This window comes from Cnephaeus nilssonii (assembly GCF_951640355.1).
Source record: "Cnephaeus nilssonii genome assembly, chromosome: 8".
Classification (NCBI taxonomy): domain Eukaryota; kingdom Metazoa; phylum Chordata; class Mammalia; order Chiroptera; family Vespertilionidae; genus Cnephaeus; species Cnephaeus nilssonii.
In genome coordinates, this window is record NC_137079.1 from 28008063 (window position 1) to 28027775 (window position 19713).

The following is a 19713-nucleotide window of genomic DNA, read 5'->3' on the forward strand; positions in this document are numbered from 1 at the left end:
TTCCTTCTGAAAGAGGAATGCACAGTTTTCAATGCATCTGATTATTCTTTTTGTACTGTTGACTCATTTTGTTTACATTTTCAGTTCAGTTAACATTTAGGAGAAAGAAGAAAATAATCTTGATGGCTCTGTTATCATTATGTAATGTAATATAATGTTTCAAACCCTTCAGTAATCTGATGAAAATTTGAAATTAAAAATACAATACTAGTTTCCTAAAGGAAATAATGACTGATAGAAATTTATGTACAAAAAAATATATACCACCGGATTGTATAAACTTAAGAATTTGAGCTTTGAAATGAGATAGGTCATTGGTTCATTTTAGAAAACACTTTTGAGCACCAGCCGAGTGCCAGTACATCACTCTTGATGGGGAAAAAAAGGAGGAAGAGATTATACCTGAGCAGAACTGAATTACAAAAGGAAGGCCATAAAAATATTTGGATACAAAGATTGTGGATAAGATTATTCCAGCCAGGGAATCGGTAATCAAAAGCCTTAAGGTGAGAAAGATCAAATGGTGCCTGTTAAGGTGTTTAACACAGGGATGCATAAAAAGAACCTAATCGCTATTGTAGCTGCAGAATATCATCATCTCATCGTCGTCATCATGAAAACTGCTTAATGGCCACTAGAAGAGTCATTGAGTAAAGTATGGTAGAGCAAGCAACACGTTATCATCATTTGCAGTAATTTTAAAAATGATATATATGTCACATATAGTTGTGTGTTTTTAAAAGAAACAATATCCCAATTGTGTGGCAGATATATGCATAGTAAAATGATTGGGAGGTTATATTCCAAAATGTTAATCATGGTTGTCTTTGTTGGTGAGACTGGTGATTTTATACTTTTTTCTGTGTTTTTCCTGCTATTTTCCCTTATGTTTTTATTTACTTTATTTTTGCCATTGACACTAGACAAATATAACATACTAGAGGCTGCTGGCTGCCAGCTGAGTATTCCCTCCCTTCCCCCTGCCACCGCCACTGGCCAGAGCCTCCCTCCCTTCCCCTGGCCTCCTTCCCTTTCCCCTGCCCACCTGCCCCTGGTGGAACTCCCAGAAGAACTCCAGTAGAGGGACAATTTGCATACTACGCTTTTCAGGGAAAATCAATATTTTGTTAAACATTTATTTAAAATAGACATTAATGCAATGGGATATTTTAAAGCCCTCATGAAATACAATTATATCTAAAAATATAGAAAAATGTTTTCAAAATAATGACAAATAGAAAAAATATAACAAAGATTTATTATAGCATGATTATCAATAAAAAATAATAGTGACTTAGAGCAGGATGGGTGGGTATTTTCCATCTCGTAAAAATTTGCTTATCTATGGGTGAGGTACTGTTCTTACCATATCTTAATTGGGGATGGGGGCTGATTGGGACAGTTAACAGTTAACATGGGTTCATCCTTTAGCAGCACTTGGTAATTTGCATGAGGACTTCCCTGGAGCACTGGAAGGCTAAGTAAATGGAAGAAGTTCCATCTGAATTGGAAAAGCAGAGTTGAACATGCAGGGCATCATGTCAGTTGCAGTCCTGGCTGTAGGCTGTTTCCGGCCCTTGTGCTGAGCGGCTTTGTAGTGAAGAACACGGTTGTGGGAATCACTCCAGGTCCCCAGATAGTCAAGGCCAATGAGAGCATAGAGGCCTTGTTATCAATACACCAGAATGGCCAAAGGCTGCTCTGGGCATGTGCCTAAATGGGATATTCAAAGACTCTGAGCCTGAGAATCTTAATCAGACCAAGATCCCATGAGCGACTGCAAGGCCACACAGCACTCTCACGGTACATTGTGCCCTTCAGTAGCCAATGTGATTGATGTAACTATTGGCACGAAGCCTTCTTTGTCTAAATAGTGTAAAAGTAGGTTACTGACCAGCTAGTCGGCTGCAGTATGTGAAGAAGTCTGTGAGAGAGAGCAGCAGCTGAGAGAGCAGAGCTGGGCAGAGCAGAAGAAGAGAGCTCAAAGAAGCAGAGCCGACAGGCACAGAGAATGTAGTTCCTATGTGTGCAGGAGAGGCTAGAGAGCTCAGACGGAGCTGAGCACTTAGGTATCACTACGATGTATGGCATTGAGTCGGGGCAGCGTGCAACTGCACAGATAATAACAGTGGGTATAGACACTGATACTGCTTTATGGGAAAGATATGTATTTACCAGCCGGTGTCCGGCTGCCTGCCTATATGCACTTGGCTGTGAGGACTGTTCTTGTCTGATGGCTATGTGGCCACTGGCTTCTGCAGTAAAGACTCATTCTCATATACCCACAACCGATCACGGCTTCTCCATCTGCCACACCGAGCAGAGAATATTGCAGGAACTAGAACTAAGTTCACAGCAGTTAGTACAGTGGGCAGGGTTTGAGGAAGAAGCAGCCCTGGCATAGTCGATAGGGAGAATTTAGAAGAATACATGGACTCAGAACAACTCAGAGCAGCAGTGCTGAGCGGTGCTCCAGCGTGCTCTGACAGCGGTTCCGGAGGAGACGCTGAAGTCTCCCCTGCAGCTCCTCCGTGTGGGGAAGCAGCCGGCTGCTGCCACCTGCTCCGGAGAGCAGATAGTCCGGAGGCTGCTCAGCCTTGCCACCGGGATTATTTCTATTGACCTGCAGTAGCTTTCGCCCAGGAGCCTATTTTAAAGGTGCCCCTTGGGCCTTGGGCTGTTTCATAGTTACGATAGCTTATTTGAATTGCTCTTTGTGGGAATGCATGATCAGCAGGGTCTTTGACTGACCTTCTAGGTCCTAAGGTGCTTGTGAAATTGAAGAAATCTGATTTGGTGTCACTTGATAAGCTTACTTGTCTGATTCAGCAGTTACCTGTGCTTCTCAGCTAGGCTGTAGTGACTTAACCTTACATTTTATGTTAGCACTTTGCTCTACATTTTATAATGAGCTCTATAAATTACTTTATTTTCTTGGAGTTGAGTTTCATACCTTTCACATACAATGAACCTAACAGAACACCAGTAACATTTTGCTGTGTTGAATTTTTTAAGGTGGTTTTTAAAAAACAGCAAGTTCTCCCACATCTTCCTTTAGATTATAAGAATTATAAGCACAGTGACTATACTGTATTGCATATTTGAATGTTGCTGAGAGTAGATCTTAAAAGAAAAAAAATTGCAATCAAGTATGGCAACAGATATTAATGACTTACTGTGGGAATTATATCACAATATGTATAAATATCCAATCATGTTGTTACACCTGAAACTAACTTAAGGCTATATGTCAAGTATACCTCAATTTAAAAGAAATTTTTAGATCATGTGTGTTTTCTAGAATTTTGAATTCCCTTTCCACAGAAAATAATTCTTTAATAACTCTTGGACACCCACCGTAAGTTGTCGGGCTATATTTGTTCCTTATGAGCCCAGGTTTTCATTGATACCTTACTTTCATATCCAACATCATCTTATTGAAGTAATCTGTACCAAAACTTTATCCTGCTTTCTCTTCTCTTTGAGCAATCTGAGTTTTTTAATGTGCTTCACTTAAATGATAGAGAAAACACTTTTTAAAAACATCTTAGTATTTATTGAGTCACATAATTTACATACCTACTTAGGATATCTGTGGGGGTTTTTTCACGTTTTTAATCTGCTCTCTGGACACAGAAACAAATCAAGTAAATTACATCCTTGGAGGTTCCGTTCTAGTGTAGGGGGAGCTCAATGATAAATCTGTATGTGATATTTCAGATGGTGTGACTAATCCAGGAGAGATGAAGGGAGTGGGCAGGTGCCCTGTTGCATAGAGTGATTCAGGAGGACAAGGGGGCATTTGGATGAGAGACCTCGTTAAAGTGAAAGGGCAAGTCATGATGATGTTTGGGGAAGGAACAATCTAGCTGGAGAGAATGGGAGGTACAGTTCATTTGTCAAAATTCTAAACAGACTCTTGTGACGCTAGTACTTCTGTTTTTTCTGAAAAAATAATTATATACTTAGAGTCATTGTGTTTCTTGCTGCCCTCACACTTCTTCCTGTGTCCTTAGCTTATGATGATATGTCCTTGTTATGTTCTGCCCTCCTTCCCACCTCAGCACAGGTCATTTACATTCTCCCTGTGCTTCTAATGATGGCCGCCAGCAAACCTTCTCCTAGCTGGGTGGAGAAAGATTCTGGTTTATAAGTTGTCTGTATATTTTTGTAGCTTATAAGTTATAAGTTCTTATAAAAGTTCTCTGTCAGCTTTTGTCCCCTCTCCCATTATTTATTTTTATTGCTTACATTCACGTTTGACCTCTCCAATGTCAAGGCAGGGCCCAGGACAAAATAGAAACAATATATGTGTTGTGTGTTGCACTCCACCCTCCCTTAAATTAAGGGTGAAAGGTGTACCTCCTTTCTGTTAAAAATTCATCAATAAATGTCAGGGGTTTTTTTTTCTTCTCAAAAGATTGACTTTAATATAAAAAAAAAATCAGAATGCATGAATGGAATTTAAAAGTAAGTCTTTGTGTTTTAACATGAAAATTGGATGCACTTTTTTTAGTAGACAGTATCCCTAACTTAAAAAGAATACACTTCTAAGGATAGGTGTATGTTAGCTCATCTAATTTTCAGAGTAACCCTATGAAGTAGGTACTATTTTACAGAGAAAGAATGTTAACATGGAGAGGCTGAGTGACATGCCCAAGATCACTCAGGTGAAACCAGAATTTCAAACCTGATGCTCTCTATACTAGGTGTACCGGTTAATAATGCGGGTTTTTTTCAACAGATGGAGTTACACATATGTTGATATATATGTGATTTGATATGTATGCTATTTTGTTGTATTGACAGCAAGCTTCAAAACCTCATATGTCAAATTTTCTGAAGGTGTTAACATCATAGATATTTTTATGCTTAAAAATGTCGAATTTCGTGCCAAAAAAGGAGCATTTGCAGGAAGTTTTAATTCATTACTTTATTTTGAAGAAAAACTCATCGTATACTTCAGGAAGCTTATGGTGAACATGCTCCATCTCAAGATACTTGTGAACGCTGGTTTAAACGCTTTAAAAATAATGATTTTGATGTGAAAGACAAAGAACATCCAGGTCAACCGAAAAAGTTTGAAGACCAACAATTACAAGCATTATTGGATGAAGATGCATGTCAAATTCAAAAACAACTTGCAGAAAGATTAAACGTTGCTCAGCAAACAATTTCCGATTGTTTACAAGCAATGGAAAAGATTTAAAGGAAGGGAAATGGGTGCCACATCAACTGAGTGAAAGACAAATGGAAAACCGAAAAGTCATCAGTAAAATGTTGCTTCAACAGCATGAAAGAAAGTCTTTTTTGCATTGAATTGTGACTGGCGATGAAAAGTGAATTTATTTTGAGAATCCCAAATGCACAAAATCCTGGGTTGATCCAGGTCAACCATTAATATCGACTGCAAGGACAAATCGCTTTGGAAAGAAGACAATGCTCTGCGTTTGGTAGGATCAGGAAGGTGTGGTGTATTATGAGCTTCTAAAACCAGGTGAACCATTAATACTGATCTCTACCGACAACAAATAATCTATTTGAATCACGCTTTGATCATGAAATGACCAGAATGTGCCAGAAGACACAGCAAAAAGTAATTTCGCTTCATGATAACAAACCATCACACACTTCAAAACCAGTTAAAGACACGTTGAAAGATCTTGCCTGGGAAGCATTAACCCACCCGCTGTATTCACCAGACTTTGCTCCTTCAGATTACCACTTGTTCCGATCGATGGCACACGCACTTTCTGAGCAGCACTTCAAAACATATAAAGAAGTGGAAAATTGGGTCTCTGAATGGTTTGCCTCAAAACAAGAAAAGTTCTATTGGGACGGTATCCACAAATTACCTAAAGATGGGGGAAATGTGTAGCTAGCGATGGACATTACTTTGAATAAAGTACTTTTGATGTTTCTAATGAAATTATCGTGTTTTCTTTGATTATGAAATCCACATTATTAACTGGTACACCTAGTAAAAAACATATATTGACAATTCTGTCCAGAGGTCATCTTGATAAAGGGTGGTGGTAATTAACCATGTTGTGAGACTTCCATAATTAGGGTTACTATTTTGATTCAATGTCTTAGTCCAAATATATGGTAGAGATGATGGAGGTCAAAAGAAACCCCCTTTTTTTCCTTCAAAGTCCTGCTGAAAACTAAATCCTCATTTAAAATCTCTGGCTTCCCAATTTTACTCAGTACTAGAATTAGTGACTTCTTCCTTTCTTTCGAAATCCATTGTGCTTTTCCTTAGGTCGGTGCTATGCTACCATTTGGTTTTACAACTTATCCTGTTGTATTAAGTTAGATCGTTATTGTGACTGCTTCTGTCTGGGAACTCTTTAGGGGTAGAGTCTCTGTCCTAATATCTTTATGTAACAACATTGTAAAGTAATTATGGTAGATGATAGCATATTCATTTTGTATATTTATAAACAGCGATGTTAGGTGACTTGTCCAAAATCAGAGAAATAGTGGATGGACATCAGGGTGTGAATAAAATTCAAGTCTCCTGGCTGCCTGTCCAGGGTATGCTGTGCCATTCTAGAAAGATTAATTTAGGGTAAAAGTCTTCACTTCTTAAAGAAATAGAACCACATCCAGAGTGAATATCACCCCTCTAGGGGCCATTTAGGGTAGGATATTTTCCAATCTCTTTTGTTTCATGTTCTGTTCTCTATCAATAATATAAATGTATTCCTATCACATAAAAGAAGGAAATCTTTTTTTGGGAAAAATAATAGGTATAGGTTATACTTCTGACTCCTTTAAGGCTGCCCCAGTTTTTCCTTTTATAAAGTAGGGTTGATTACATATAATAGCACCCAATCTTAAAGAGACCTCTTATAAGGATTAACTGATTTTTCAAAAATGTGTCAATTGCCTTAACTTTCAGAGGTGTTATTTATTAAAATAAGAGAGTAATAGTCATAGTTGATTTCTACCACTCTGCTATAAACCTGGGATGATGCTATCAGTTGTTTAATGTAGTGTGACTCATCTCCCGCAGTAACTTCTGTTGTGCACAGCTTGGACTCATTACTTCAAGCAGTAATCTGAAAGTGTGTGAGTTACTCTATTAAGATTTAATAGTGCTTTATGATGGCTCCTGAGGATATTTCATGAAAGAAAGTTAGGGATAAATATGCAAGGATTACCCTTAACTTCACTTAATGCTTTGTAGGGCTATCATCTTTTAATTTATCTAACTCCTTTGCAAACCAACCACAGAAGGCAAACTCCCCCTGCCTGAGTTGTACCTTCTACTGCCTCAGGGATGTAGACTTAAGAGCTTGCTTCCTACCAAGGTAGCATATCTCTTCATCCTCCTGTAAGAGAGATACTTTCAGAATTTTGTCCAGCCCTAGCTGGTTTGGCTCAGTGGATAGAGTGTCGGCCTGCGGACCAAAGGGTCCCAGGTTCGATTCCAGTCAAGGGCACATGCCCAGGGTTGTAGGCTCTATCCCCAGTAGGGGGCATGCAGGAGGCAGTCAATCAATGATTCTCTTTCATCATTAACGTTGCTCTCTCTCCCTCTCTGAAATCAATAAAAATATATTTTAAAAAAATAAAAATAAACTTAAAAAAAAGAATTTTGCCCAAATTTTGGATACTGTCACTAGGGAAGTAGAGCAACTTTAAAAATGTCTTTGGCAAGTCATTGCTGGCAGGTCTTATTTGGTCCACATTGTCTTTTAACAAGTATTTTAATTAGTTACCAGCATTTAAAAAAATAAAATATTTTTTAACCGCTCCTGAAAAATCAGATGGTTAGGTTTATTTTCCAGTGTGATCATTCAATGAGACTGAGGGGCATTGCTCCTTAGATAGAGGAGTGTGCTCTCCAGTCTCCGGGAATGGCTGATAGTTTATTTCAGTATCACTTCCATGTTAAGCATTATCATCTTGGCCTGTATAGGCATTTAACTTTGTAACACTTGATGTGTTGTGTTCAATACTCTTCCTTCAAGACTGACCATTCATTACAAATTGGATGAAATAACTGCCTAAATTTTCTGCTTCGACACTACTTATCATTTAGTTCATCATGTTCCATATTCATGATTCTACACTCACCAAGCAATCTAGGAGTTCTCATGGAGCATTATCTATGGGGCGTGAACATGCAGTACATGGACAGTCCTAGATTTGAATCTCAGTTCTTTTACTCCCTGACCTCAAGCCCTATAGGTATCTTAAGTTTACTAATCTATATATATAAAAGCCTAAGCAATCATCCGACCTGTAGCTATGACACTCAATGACCACCAGGGGGCAGACGCTCAATGCAAGAGCTGCCAAACTACAGTGACTTGGCAGTTGCGGTTCTTAGGTGTGTTAACCCGAGAACTGCCCTCTCTCAATCCGGGACCCCTCGGGGGATGTCAGAGAGCCTGTTTCAGCCTGATCTCCGCAGGCCAGGCTGAGGGACCCCACCAGTGCATGAATCCATGCACTGGCCCTCTAGTAAAAAATAAAAATGTCTTGTGCCTTTGACAAGTCTAATATAGATGTATCCCAATTGTACTACCATAGAAGAGCTTTGCTGAGCACGTCTTTGTTTCCAATATAGCAGGGTGTTGGATTTATTTTGGAATGCCCTCCTTGGTATTGCATTACATCTTAAATGTCTCTCCCTATTAATAGGAAGAAGTTGAAGGTATTTTGCATAGAACTATCACATCTTTCATTTCCCTTGCTGTCTGACCTATGAGTGCCTGCTTTGCTAGGCAGGCCATGCATGACCTAAGAATTCTTTCTCATTAGTGTGGATATGGCTTACTGACCTTCTCTACTCTTTAGGGAGCAAATGGTATTTTTGTCAGGGGAAGAATGTTTTTCAATCCAACAGACAGGAAAGGTTGGTGTATTAAAAGAAAAATAAGCAATATGCGTGCTCTGTCTTTCTATGCATATTAAGTCTTTCTGTTACTACACGTGAAGAAAAGGGAAAAGTATATAATTAGGTAACCCAGAGTGAGGAGTGGTCAAAAACAGGATGAGATTTTCATGTAGGAAAAAATTATCTGCCCTTTGAATAAAATAAAAATTGGAACAGTAAGATCTTAAACACAAGCTGTTCACAGTTTAGTTCAGAAGAAATTAGCGTTGGGAGAGTACAGCATGCAAATAAACTTTTGCTTAAAGTTTATACCTTTTGGTGGAGTTTTAAAATTTTTTTATTTCTGGAAGATATCATTACTCAGGAATATTTTATACCTTTCTCTTTATAAAAGAAGGCTGACAACCTGTGTTTTCATTACCAGTTATGCATTTAACTATTTTACAAAGTTCGGTGATAATAATTGAAGCTAAAATATTGTTCACTCTACTCTATATTTCCAAAAAGATGTCTTCAAATGTATAATAAAAATTAGATGAAAAAATTAATAAGAACTGGTTTGTAATGTTGAAGATTTAATATTTCCAATATCACCCATCCTTGGAACAACTGCCAATTTTTTATTGTGCAGAAATGTAAATTCTGTGTGTGTAACATAAAATAACAATCACAGAAGCCTGCTTACCTATTTTATTTCTTATTTTTACCTTCGGTGGGTAAAAAACAGCCCGCCCCCAGGGCTGATAGTCAGGGAGTGGGTACTGGTTCATTTGTACAGGCTGTTTGCCATGGGTATCCCTTTAATCCTGATTGGGCTGTGTTTTTTCTGATAGGTCAGCTTCCATGCCAAATCAGCTCTTAAATAATTTGAATTTTACCCTTACATCTCAGAGTTAACCAAGACATTGTAGCCTGAATCTGGTTTAGCTGGTCTTTCCCTACTTCAGGGAGGGGGAAATTCCCCCTCTACCCTTCTTGCATTCTTATGGCTGGACTAATTAATTGACACAGGACCAGATTAGCAAGAGAAAAATCAATTTAATACATGTGCACTGCAGATCATAAATGATGCCCTCAGAAATGAAGTACCAGCCAGCTTTTCATACTTTTCAGACAAAGGGACAGTAAATTTGTGAAGAAATGACAGGACAACGACTTAGGTGTGGGTGCTCATTAGTGAGGACTCCGCACAGTTGGGCTTGTGTAGTAAATTAATAAAGGAGCGACAAGGGTTTGTGTAGGCTTTTTGGCCTGGATTTCGTAGCTCTGGTGATAAGGGTGTCTCGCCAGCCCTGCTGGAGTAAGGACACCCTGCACAGGGGAGGTGTGTTTCCTGCATTCACGGAGACAGGAAGGGGTCGACGTGCCCTTCTTGCACTGGCTGTTTATCACGTAATTTAAAATCAAACATAATCAATGAGCCATTGTGGGATATTTGGGGGCAGCCTGCCCTGGGCTCCAACACTGCCAAGTGAAAGTGGTCAGTGCTGTGGGGAACCAAGTGTTTCAGGTTAAGCGGGACCTTCGATTCCACATGTATAACATGGTTATAATAGTGGCTTCCTCATGGAGGGGTGGGCTTCAGGTAATGCACATCAGCTTTTGGAGCTTAAACAGTGTGTGCTCAGTAACTTTTGGCTGCTGCTGTTGCGCTGCAGAAATGCTGGGCAGTAAGATCTGAGAGGGCAGACACAGGGAGTGTGCCTCAGTCTGAAATCCACACCTTTGAGCAGGTTGACCTTTGAAGGCCCTGGAGTTCCGTGAGATTAGAGAATGTACCTGACCTGCATTCCCCTCCTGTCTCATTTCCTCCTTTCCCTGCATCCTGCATCCACCACTGCAAAGGATTGCCACCTGGAAAGTTTTCCCTTCTTAATGTGTACTTCGAACATGTTTCCTCATCTGAATTGCCCTGTACAGTAGCTTTGCAATCCTTAGATAGGTAGCCTCCTCAGCAGCTTACTCTGCCTCTTAGAACTGCCAATGTAATTAATAATGGAGACATTAATGTAAAATGGAGGCCATAAACCCTAACTGAAAGAATTGTTTGGCTCAAATAGAAGGTACATTTATAAAGATAGCCCAGTGCCAGAGTACCATACCTTTGTACAGGTGCTCAGTTAACATTGCTGCCTTCCCCTAACATTCCATTTCTTTGTCCTCACTTATTGTGCATCTCTATCCATATTTTGGCCTCTTTCATCTGGGATATTGTAATACCCCTTTACTGGTGTTTCTTATTCTAATTTCTCCTCTCTCCTACTCCAAATGAATTCTCCCTAGATTACAAATTTGTGAATAAATATTTTGTTTTTAAAAAGAAGAAGAAGGAGAAGGAGAGGGAGAGGGAGAGGGAGAGGGAAGAGAACTGGAGAATCTATTCTTGGCAATATGATGGCCTACACATTCTGAAACTCTTCCATTATAAAACATCTGAAAGCAATACAATATTTTTAAATCTAGGGAAGTAAGCTAACTCTGGGGCTGCTAAAACCCTCAAGGCATCTCTGGATTTAGGGCCCAAGGAGGAGTACTGGAGATATAATTACAACTTTTAGTACAAAGGGACAAAAAGAGAGTATGAAGAGCATGGAATGAGTGAGAAGTTAGAGTGTTTGAGGTTACAATGGAGGACACAATGGAGGAGAGACAATATTCAAAGATGTAAGGACTAGAGTGTTGGGAAATGATACACAGGAAGCCTAAAGAAGACCAAGTGGGATAAATTAAAAGAAACCTATACTTAGACATTACATTTAGACTCAAGATTGATATCCCAACAATGACGAGAGCCAAAAGATAGCAAAATAATACCGTCATAAGAAAAAGTAGTTGTCCACCTAGAATTTTTAATGAAATAAAAACATTTTTATATAAACAAAAATATAAAAATATATACTACCAAAAGATTCTCACTAAAAAAAGGTTTCAGTATAGCTTTCAAGAAATACTTGAAAATGGCCTCCAAAAATCCATCTGAAGTACAGAAAGCAGTAATGAATAAAGGTAATAGAAGCTTGAGAGTAAATCTAAACAGACAATGGCAGTTTATAGAAAAATAATGATGTCCATTTTAGTAGGTTTTTTTTTTAAAAAAAAAAAGTAAAGTAATAGATGCCATCATCTAAGGATGGAGGCAGATGATTAAAATTAAAATATTTCAAGATTCTGGTATTTTTAAGAAGAAATAAAACAATCGATTATCTTTGGACTTTGAGGGTTCATATTAGAAATGACCATGAAAGCATGGTCTAGTGCATAAAATGGGATCTTTTGATCAAGCTCATTAACACCTTTTCACAATAGACAACCAGATTTGTTAAAATACATCTATCTACCAACTTCCTACCTCCTTATAAATAAAGCCTTTGAATAGGATACAATGGGATTCTAATCAATAATCTCCCTCATTATGTAACTACAGTTACAACTCTTTCACCAGTTGTATATACTTAATATGTGCTATGCAATCAGTTTTATCATTCTTCAGTCACCATTGTGAGCAACAATGCCCCTCATTCATTGGTGTTGAGATCATGTGTTTCACACGAGGAGCCTCACCAAGGGAGCAAAGGCCATAGAGGCAGTGTGTGTGTGTGTGTGTGTGTGTGTGTGTGTGTGTGTGTACCTGTGTGTCTGCAAGTGTGGCTTTAAAATCAGGGCAGTTGAACCTGTCCCCAGAGGGCCTTTCCCAGCCTGCTCTAATGCTTACTGGTCCCATTCTTCCCTGAATTCCACTCATTTATGCCCACACTATCTCATCTATAAAATGGAGGTAATAGTACCTTATTTTTCGAATTATGGTGTGGATTCAATGGGTTAATAAATGTAAAATCATGTAGAGCAGTGCTTTTATAGCACACTGGCTATATCCTGTTGAGCACTTCTAAGTTATCTTGTTAGGAGGATTAGTTGCTTCTTTTAAGTTTAAACAACGAAATTATTATTAACCAAAAACAAGATTAAGTTTGATATTTCTATGGGAGATGGAATGCAATACAGAGTTAAAGGTCATTGCATTAGCATTGGTCACCACTGGGTGTCTTAAGATCACATTTCAGTTGGAGAGATCTTTGGGATCTGTTTCTAGTAGTTTTAGTATGGAGATGACAAAGCTGTTACAGATTTTTGTGACCATGTACATGGATTCATAGAGAGGAGATTTCTACTTGAATAGTAGAAAAGTAGATTTATAGATCTTAGAACTGAAGGAATCTCAAGATGCTACTATACTAGTTTTAGGGGTTTGGAGAAAGCCTTTAAAATATAGGTCCTATATTTCTCTTATAGGAAACAAAAATGGTGTATTTCTAAATTCCTTTCCAGCATTAGCTCCAGTGCTTTGCCTTAAGTTATGTGGATTGTCTAAGCAACTGAAGTCCCGAGAGTTTGAGGGACTGGTCAGAGTTCCCCAGTTAGGGGTTGGTGGCTGAGAGGGTAAGTTTAAGGCAAGGCCCAGATCCCAGCTGGTCTGCTTTCGAGTCAGGCGCCTCCGCCACGCTGTGGTCCCGCTCTGCAGCAACACCTGCAGCCCGAGGTCACTTGTACATGCACTGTCCTCACATCAGCTATGTCAGCATTTGACATCATTGAAAATAGCCAGTATTTGTGATATATGATTCTATTTATGGTAGTCAGTTTTTTCCTTATAAAGGAGGTTATGGTAATTTTGTGATAATTTATTTTTGAATACACACTTTCAACCCTTACATAGGGAAAGCAGATGGGACAAATTTTTTTAATTTCCCCTGGAAACCTGCAGAGCGGATGTTTTGAGTCCCTTTGCTCCAGGTGGATAGCTAAGCATGGTGTTGGCAAGAGCATCATGTTCAGTAGGTGGATATTCACCCACTTTCCAAACCTAAGAATTCTTGAGTCTTCAGTCAAAGGAGATTTAAAGGATTTAAATCTTAAGAATAATGTATTTCCTAATTTAATCAGGCACCCAAGTTAAAGACAGTCTAAAGGCAGCCAAATAGTTTATAAAGGAATAAAGATAAATAGCCCTCCCTACCTATTTGGATAGGCATGTTTAGAAAAATGGCATGTCTATCCAAATTAAAATTAAGAATAAATAAACTTTTTGCTAATCTGTGCTTTTGTTTTGGGACAATCTGGGGAAAAAATTTATATAGCTCAGTAGAGAAATTCTACAGACGTCCTAGTCCAGTAAAATAGAAGGAAAGGAATAGAAGGGTCTCTGAAAGAAAAATAATTCATTTGGAGAAATGTTATGAGGATGCCAGGTTCTGTGAATTCTAAAGATGAAGGATACCTGCTCTCAGGTCATTCACAGTCTCCTGAAAGAGAAACTTAGACAAGAAATTATGTTACAGAGCAGCAAACCCTGCAGCAGAGGTATCACAGGTTGGCGTAGGACTAATAATAATTAAAGTTATAATCTGGTTGGTGGGTATGTGGGAAATATGCCAAGAGGAGTCCTTTTATATCCTGAGACTTTTTTCTTAGGATCCCTAGAAACTTCGGCAAAGCCATAAGGCTGTGGCACATGAGCCTGTTGAACATTCTCTTGGACTAATAAGTATTTCCAGTGTGCCTCTTTCGCTCTCCCAGTCTTTAAGTCCTCTCTGCTAGCATGCAGACTGGGGAGCCATGCCCTCTGGGTTCAGATTCCTGCTTCCTCTTCCTAGTGGTGTGACCATGAGAGATGACTTCTCTGTGCTTCAGTTTTGCTAAAAGCAAGAGGACTAGTACCTGCCTCTCCGATTATTGTGATGACTAAATGCGATCATTCGTGGAAAACATTTTTAGAATACTGCCTGTTACATGGTAAAGCTCGAGAATTTTTTACTTCTCATTATTTGTTCTGATAGCTAATAAACCAGGAACATTGAAATAATCACCATGTTGATCCTTTAGGTTCTCTTTCCAAAATACTAATTTCTGTCAAATAAAATTTTCCATTTTTTTTCCTTTCTAGCTCCAAGAGGAAAGCGGGGATGGAAAACCTTTTATGCTGTACTAAAGGGAACAATTCTTTACCTGCAAAAGGTAAAAATTAATTTATTTATCAAAACTGAAATGATGGACAAGTTACCCAAAAGATATTCACTTTGTACAAACACCCAAAAGACGGTTTAATTGATGTTTAGATTTATTTTTAGGTTTTTGTTTCGTTTCTAGTGAAATAATTACTTTGGAGATTATACACTTTACTTTGAGGGACAAAACAATGGGAAATATGCAGGTGGTTGTTGATAGTAGGAGATACCCATGCTTTTAGGTGGTCAGTTGTCATGTAGTATCTTTATTTCCCTATGGATTCAACACAGCTGCTAATTTATAAGTCAACTGCTTTGGCCTCCAGAGCAGCATGTGTGTACATGCTGGGTCTGCATTAGTCCTTTCAACTAGTTTTGTTTCTGTAGGGAACAACCCTTTGTAATTAATTTTCACATATCACAGCTGTTTCCCCCGCATAAATCCTGTTCTTTTGGCTTACTTTTTCATTTTCTCTAAAATCTCTATAAGGGACATGGCTGCCCTTGGCAAAACCATTTCATTGAATACCTCACCACAGGATTTCCACTGCCTGGGAAGAGAGACAAATACTCTTGCATTCAACATGTGACAGAAGAAATGTAAAGAGAGATGCTGTTTCCAAGTCACCAAGTTTTCCTATCTCATTGTCTTCTCTCTCAGGAAGTGAATTGAGTTGAGTTGGACTCATGCAGATATAGAAGAGAAAGAACTAAATAAGGACAAGAGAAAGTAGACTTTGTAAACCTTAAAGCTTCAGCATCAGTTTGGATTAGAGTTCCAAAATCAGATTGCATCTCCATAGCTGTGGTACCTCTGGAGTGTGGCAAATGTGGATCTGGGGAAAGTTGGGTGAAATTCCTCTTATACAGTGAAACATATGACACAAAGGAAATGATACACTGGTGTAGGAGAGTGCAAAGTAGAGCTATGGCCTATCAGCTTATTTCCTTTGAATCTGTTAAAAATGCAAACATTGCTACAAAGGATCCACTTAGGATGAGAACGAGTCTGAAAAGGGTAGTCTTGTTTGGGACCCAGTCGCCTCTGTTGTTGTTGTTGTTAATGCCTGTTAAGAGAAAAGGAAAAGGAGAGTTCGAAAAAATAATGTGACAAGTGCTTGAAATCTCATCATAGTAATCAATCAATATGTGTTCCCAGAAACTTCACACAGATCCTAGAGACTAGCTCATCAGTCAGTGAGAGCCTGATCACAGCAGGCCGGGTTCTTGTATGGATATATCTACTCTGATTTTTTAATTAGTTTCTTCCTGGTCTGTAAGATTTAAAAAGCAAAAAGGCACTACAAATATGAAGATGTATACATCTGGAAATGCCAAGCACTAGTGAAGGTCACAGGTGCTGTCTGCTGCAAAGGGACCGTTGCAATCTTGAGCTACTCACCAGACACAGTAGCCGTAGGTACTTAGACTTCTCCTTTAAGTTAGCTCTGAGCTGTAGAGTGTGTAGGAGGCTCAGGATTGCTGCAGACTGTGTCCTACAAAGGCTCCTGATGTTGCATTGCTGGCTACTCCTTAACCTTGCTGAGTCTGCCATCAGCACACGATGGCAGCTGCTGCACACACAGTAAGCTAGAGGATGCAACGTATGCTGTGTTTTAAGGTGATTTGGGGTTTGTACAGTTTGGAGTTTATTTCCTCACATAACTATTCAGAGTTCATCACATGTCAAGTACTATGCTATGCTGAATACTGGGCTTCCAAAGGTTACTAAGACCCAATCTCTGCCTGTAGAGCTCACAAAAAAAGAGGAGAAATGGGTAAATTGAACATTCATCACACAATGAGATAAATTAATGGAGGGATGAAAAAGTCTTACTGAATAGGGCTCCCTAATCAAGCTTGCACACGTCAGAGAACGCCTCCCTGAGAGATGAATACATCTTGAGCTGAGCAGGCATTTACCAGGCGGTGATCCAAAGCACTTAGCCAGAGAGGCAGACAGAGAATATGGCAGTTCGAAGAATGGCAAGTCAGCTTTTCACATTTGGATTATAGGATGAATGGGGAATAGCAAGTGGTAGAAACATGAAAATTACATTTCAAATAACTAGTATATCATGAAGACGAAAGAGGTGGTGTCACAGTGTCATAAACTGTCCACTTTACAAAAGGAGCAGTGTTATTCCCTGAAGGAATTTCAGACTCATTGCCTGTGAGTTGTGTGCTGCTCCCACCAACACCCAAGTACTCAAAGGATTCAGGCAGCATCATACTCCCAGGCCAGGCAGCCCCTCCCACATAACCTGTTGGATAAGGCCTGTGCCCTAGGAGTGCACGCTCTCCTCCCCTCTGTGCTCTTGATGACAGTATTAACATTTCTGGGATTCAAGTATGGCTGAGAAAAAAAGTAGTCACCTTTCTCTCCTTCCCCCCTTTTGCCAGTTCTCTCTTATTTGAGTCAGGGGTTGCCGGGGCTGACCAGCAGACCCTGAGTGACGGATGAATGGATTACCTGACACAACGTTTGCTGTGAAAGAGAGGGCTAAGGGACTGCCTTGCTAAAAGAACCAGGCACCTCGATTGCCTGCCTCATTAGGCTTTTATTGTAGCAGCAGTTTGAGATAAAGTTGATCTTTTAGATACAATCAGCAGGGTAAGTAATATTGGGAGGCACATGGGTTTGTAATGTCCTTTAAGCAAGGACACCCAAAAGATTAAGTATAAGGATTCCAGTAAACACCTTGGGGTCTGCTCATGCACAGACTTGTTTAGAAAGGTCAAGGAATAATTAGGGGTGCCGCCTCCGACACTTCCCTCAGTCGGAATTCCGATAAACAGGGCAGGCAGCCTTCCGCACACTTCCCTTTACTCAGAATGTCCTCCTTACAAACTTTCCAACCAAGTCTCATGCTTCCCCACAAGGGGTAATGTGAAAGGGCCTATTGTTCCTCTAGCCCAAGACTAGCTTAATTCAGTTTGGCAAAGATTTTAGTCAGCATACTATGGGTGCCTATGCCAGGTGTGGAGATACAGAGATAATAGGGCCTAGCATTTGTTCTTAAAGGTCTCACTAGAACACTTAAGTTTCACTACCATTCCCACCTTTTCATGACTAAACAGTGACTTAGTCAGCTAAACTTAGACCAACAAACTGCTGTTCTGATGGAGGGCCATAACAGGAAGCAAATCAATAATGAATGTGTGTATTAGATTAGGACTCTGCCAGTTCTTCAAAATGTACATCCTGGAGATTGGATTGTGAGCAAGGTATAGTCCCTAAAGATATAGTCCCTGAAGAGTTCAACAGATAAAAGACATTTCGGTGCAGTTTGATGTGTGCTACCAAGAGGGAAGTATACTGTGGAAACACGTCGGGAAGGACACGTAACTGGGCCTCAGAAACGCAGGGAAGATCGTGGAAGAATCCATGAAGAAAATGCTATCTAAGCCTACACTGGAAAGACAGGTAGAAGTTAGTCGGACAGAGGATCCGGGCCGGGAGAAATCTGTGTAGGTGCCTGGACGGGTGGCATCACAGCACATTCAGGGAGCTGCCAGTTCAGGGGCGTGAAGGGCATCCTGGGCAGATTGTGAGGAGCCCAGAAGGCCGTGTTTAAAAGTTGAGGTTTTATCTGGGAGCATTGTGGAGCTACCAACGTGTCTTTAATGGGGGGTGAGACCAGATCAGCTGGAACTATGGTAGGGGTGGCGGGAAGGGAGAACACGGTCTAAGTGGAGAATTGGGTTTGCAGTGTTGAATTCAAGGTGTCCGTGGAATAATAAATGGATCTGTCCAACAAGCAACTGTTAAAATCAGATCTGAAGCTGCGGAGGGAGTCTAGAAATATAGATCTGGAGAATCCGCAAAAAAAGTTGTTGGTAATTTCAGCCATGGAGTAGATGATGTCACTCAGTTTGTGGAGTGAGGAGAATATGGGGGAGAGAGCCAGTGGCAGGAGTGGAACAGACAGTGAAGGAGCCTGAACAGTGAGTGCCCAGAGCCAGGGCGAAAAGACAGAGAGGGGGGAAAGACAGAGGGCAGACAGACATGACAGATATCAAGAGATGATAGAATGTTACATTTTGTAAAAAGTTTAAGATAATCGGAAAGTGCCTCTTGCTTTCAGCAACAAGGATATTATTGTGAAGCAGCTGCAATGAATGCTGGGCATGGCAGTCAGGTGGGTGTGAGTTAAAGACAGAGAACACAGACAACTGCTTTCAGAAGGCTTGACTAGTTTCCACTCAGATCTTCCCTCTGCTCCCTCCTTTCTGCTGTCCCCCATTATGTGACTTGCAAATGACAGCTCCCCAGGGTCTATCTCATTTCGGCTGAACCTCTTTTCTTTCCTATTACTGATTTGTCTCTAAAGTGAAAGTGTGTGGAAACATATCTGGAAGGGCACAGATGTGTTTCTTCCTTTCCCCTGGACAGTTTCTGACATTATCCAAGCTCTTGTCTTGCTTCTGCAGGTTACACGCACTCTTCCTCATCACCGCCTCATTTCCCTTTCTGGCCCCCTTGCTATGTTACTTAGTCACATTTACCTTGACTTCCAAGCAAACAGCAAATCTACAGAGTATCACAAAAGTAATGTCAGAACCATGTGCAAACGGTCACATTGGGAGCAATGTAGGAAATAATATGGCATCAACCGAAACAAGCTTGGGTTTGGAGTGTAGATGAGGAGACCAGCCTTATGTGATGAATGGTTAATGACATGATTTAAACCAAATGTATTGGTGAGAATTGGGAAAAAACATATGGTGAGTTGAATAAATTTGGGTGAATAACTGATTCTAGTTTCTAGAACTTTCTTCAGTAGAGCACAATAGGGCATTTATGATAGAGGGGTTTTGTCTGTCTTCCAGCTAAGTAAGAATGCACTCCTAGTC

At 39.8% G+C, this 19713-nt stretch overlaps 1 protein-coding gene across 9 annotated transcripts in view; it reads left to right on the plus strand.

The window, feature by feature from the left end:
• Nucleotides 1-19713, plus strand: part of PSD3 (pleckstrin and Sec7 domain containing 3) — a 517431-nt gene that overhangs the window by 447272 nt on the left and 50446 nt on the right. For all 9 annotated transcript variants that reach the window (XM_079778598.1, XM_079778601.1, XM_079778602.1 and 6 more), the window contains one exon: nucleotides 14796-14866. In XM_079778598.1, the coding sequence (XP_079634724.1) occupies nucleotides 14796-14866 (71 nt within the window). The remainder of the gene's footprint in view (nucleotides 1-14795; nucleotides 14867-19713) is intronic.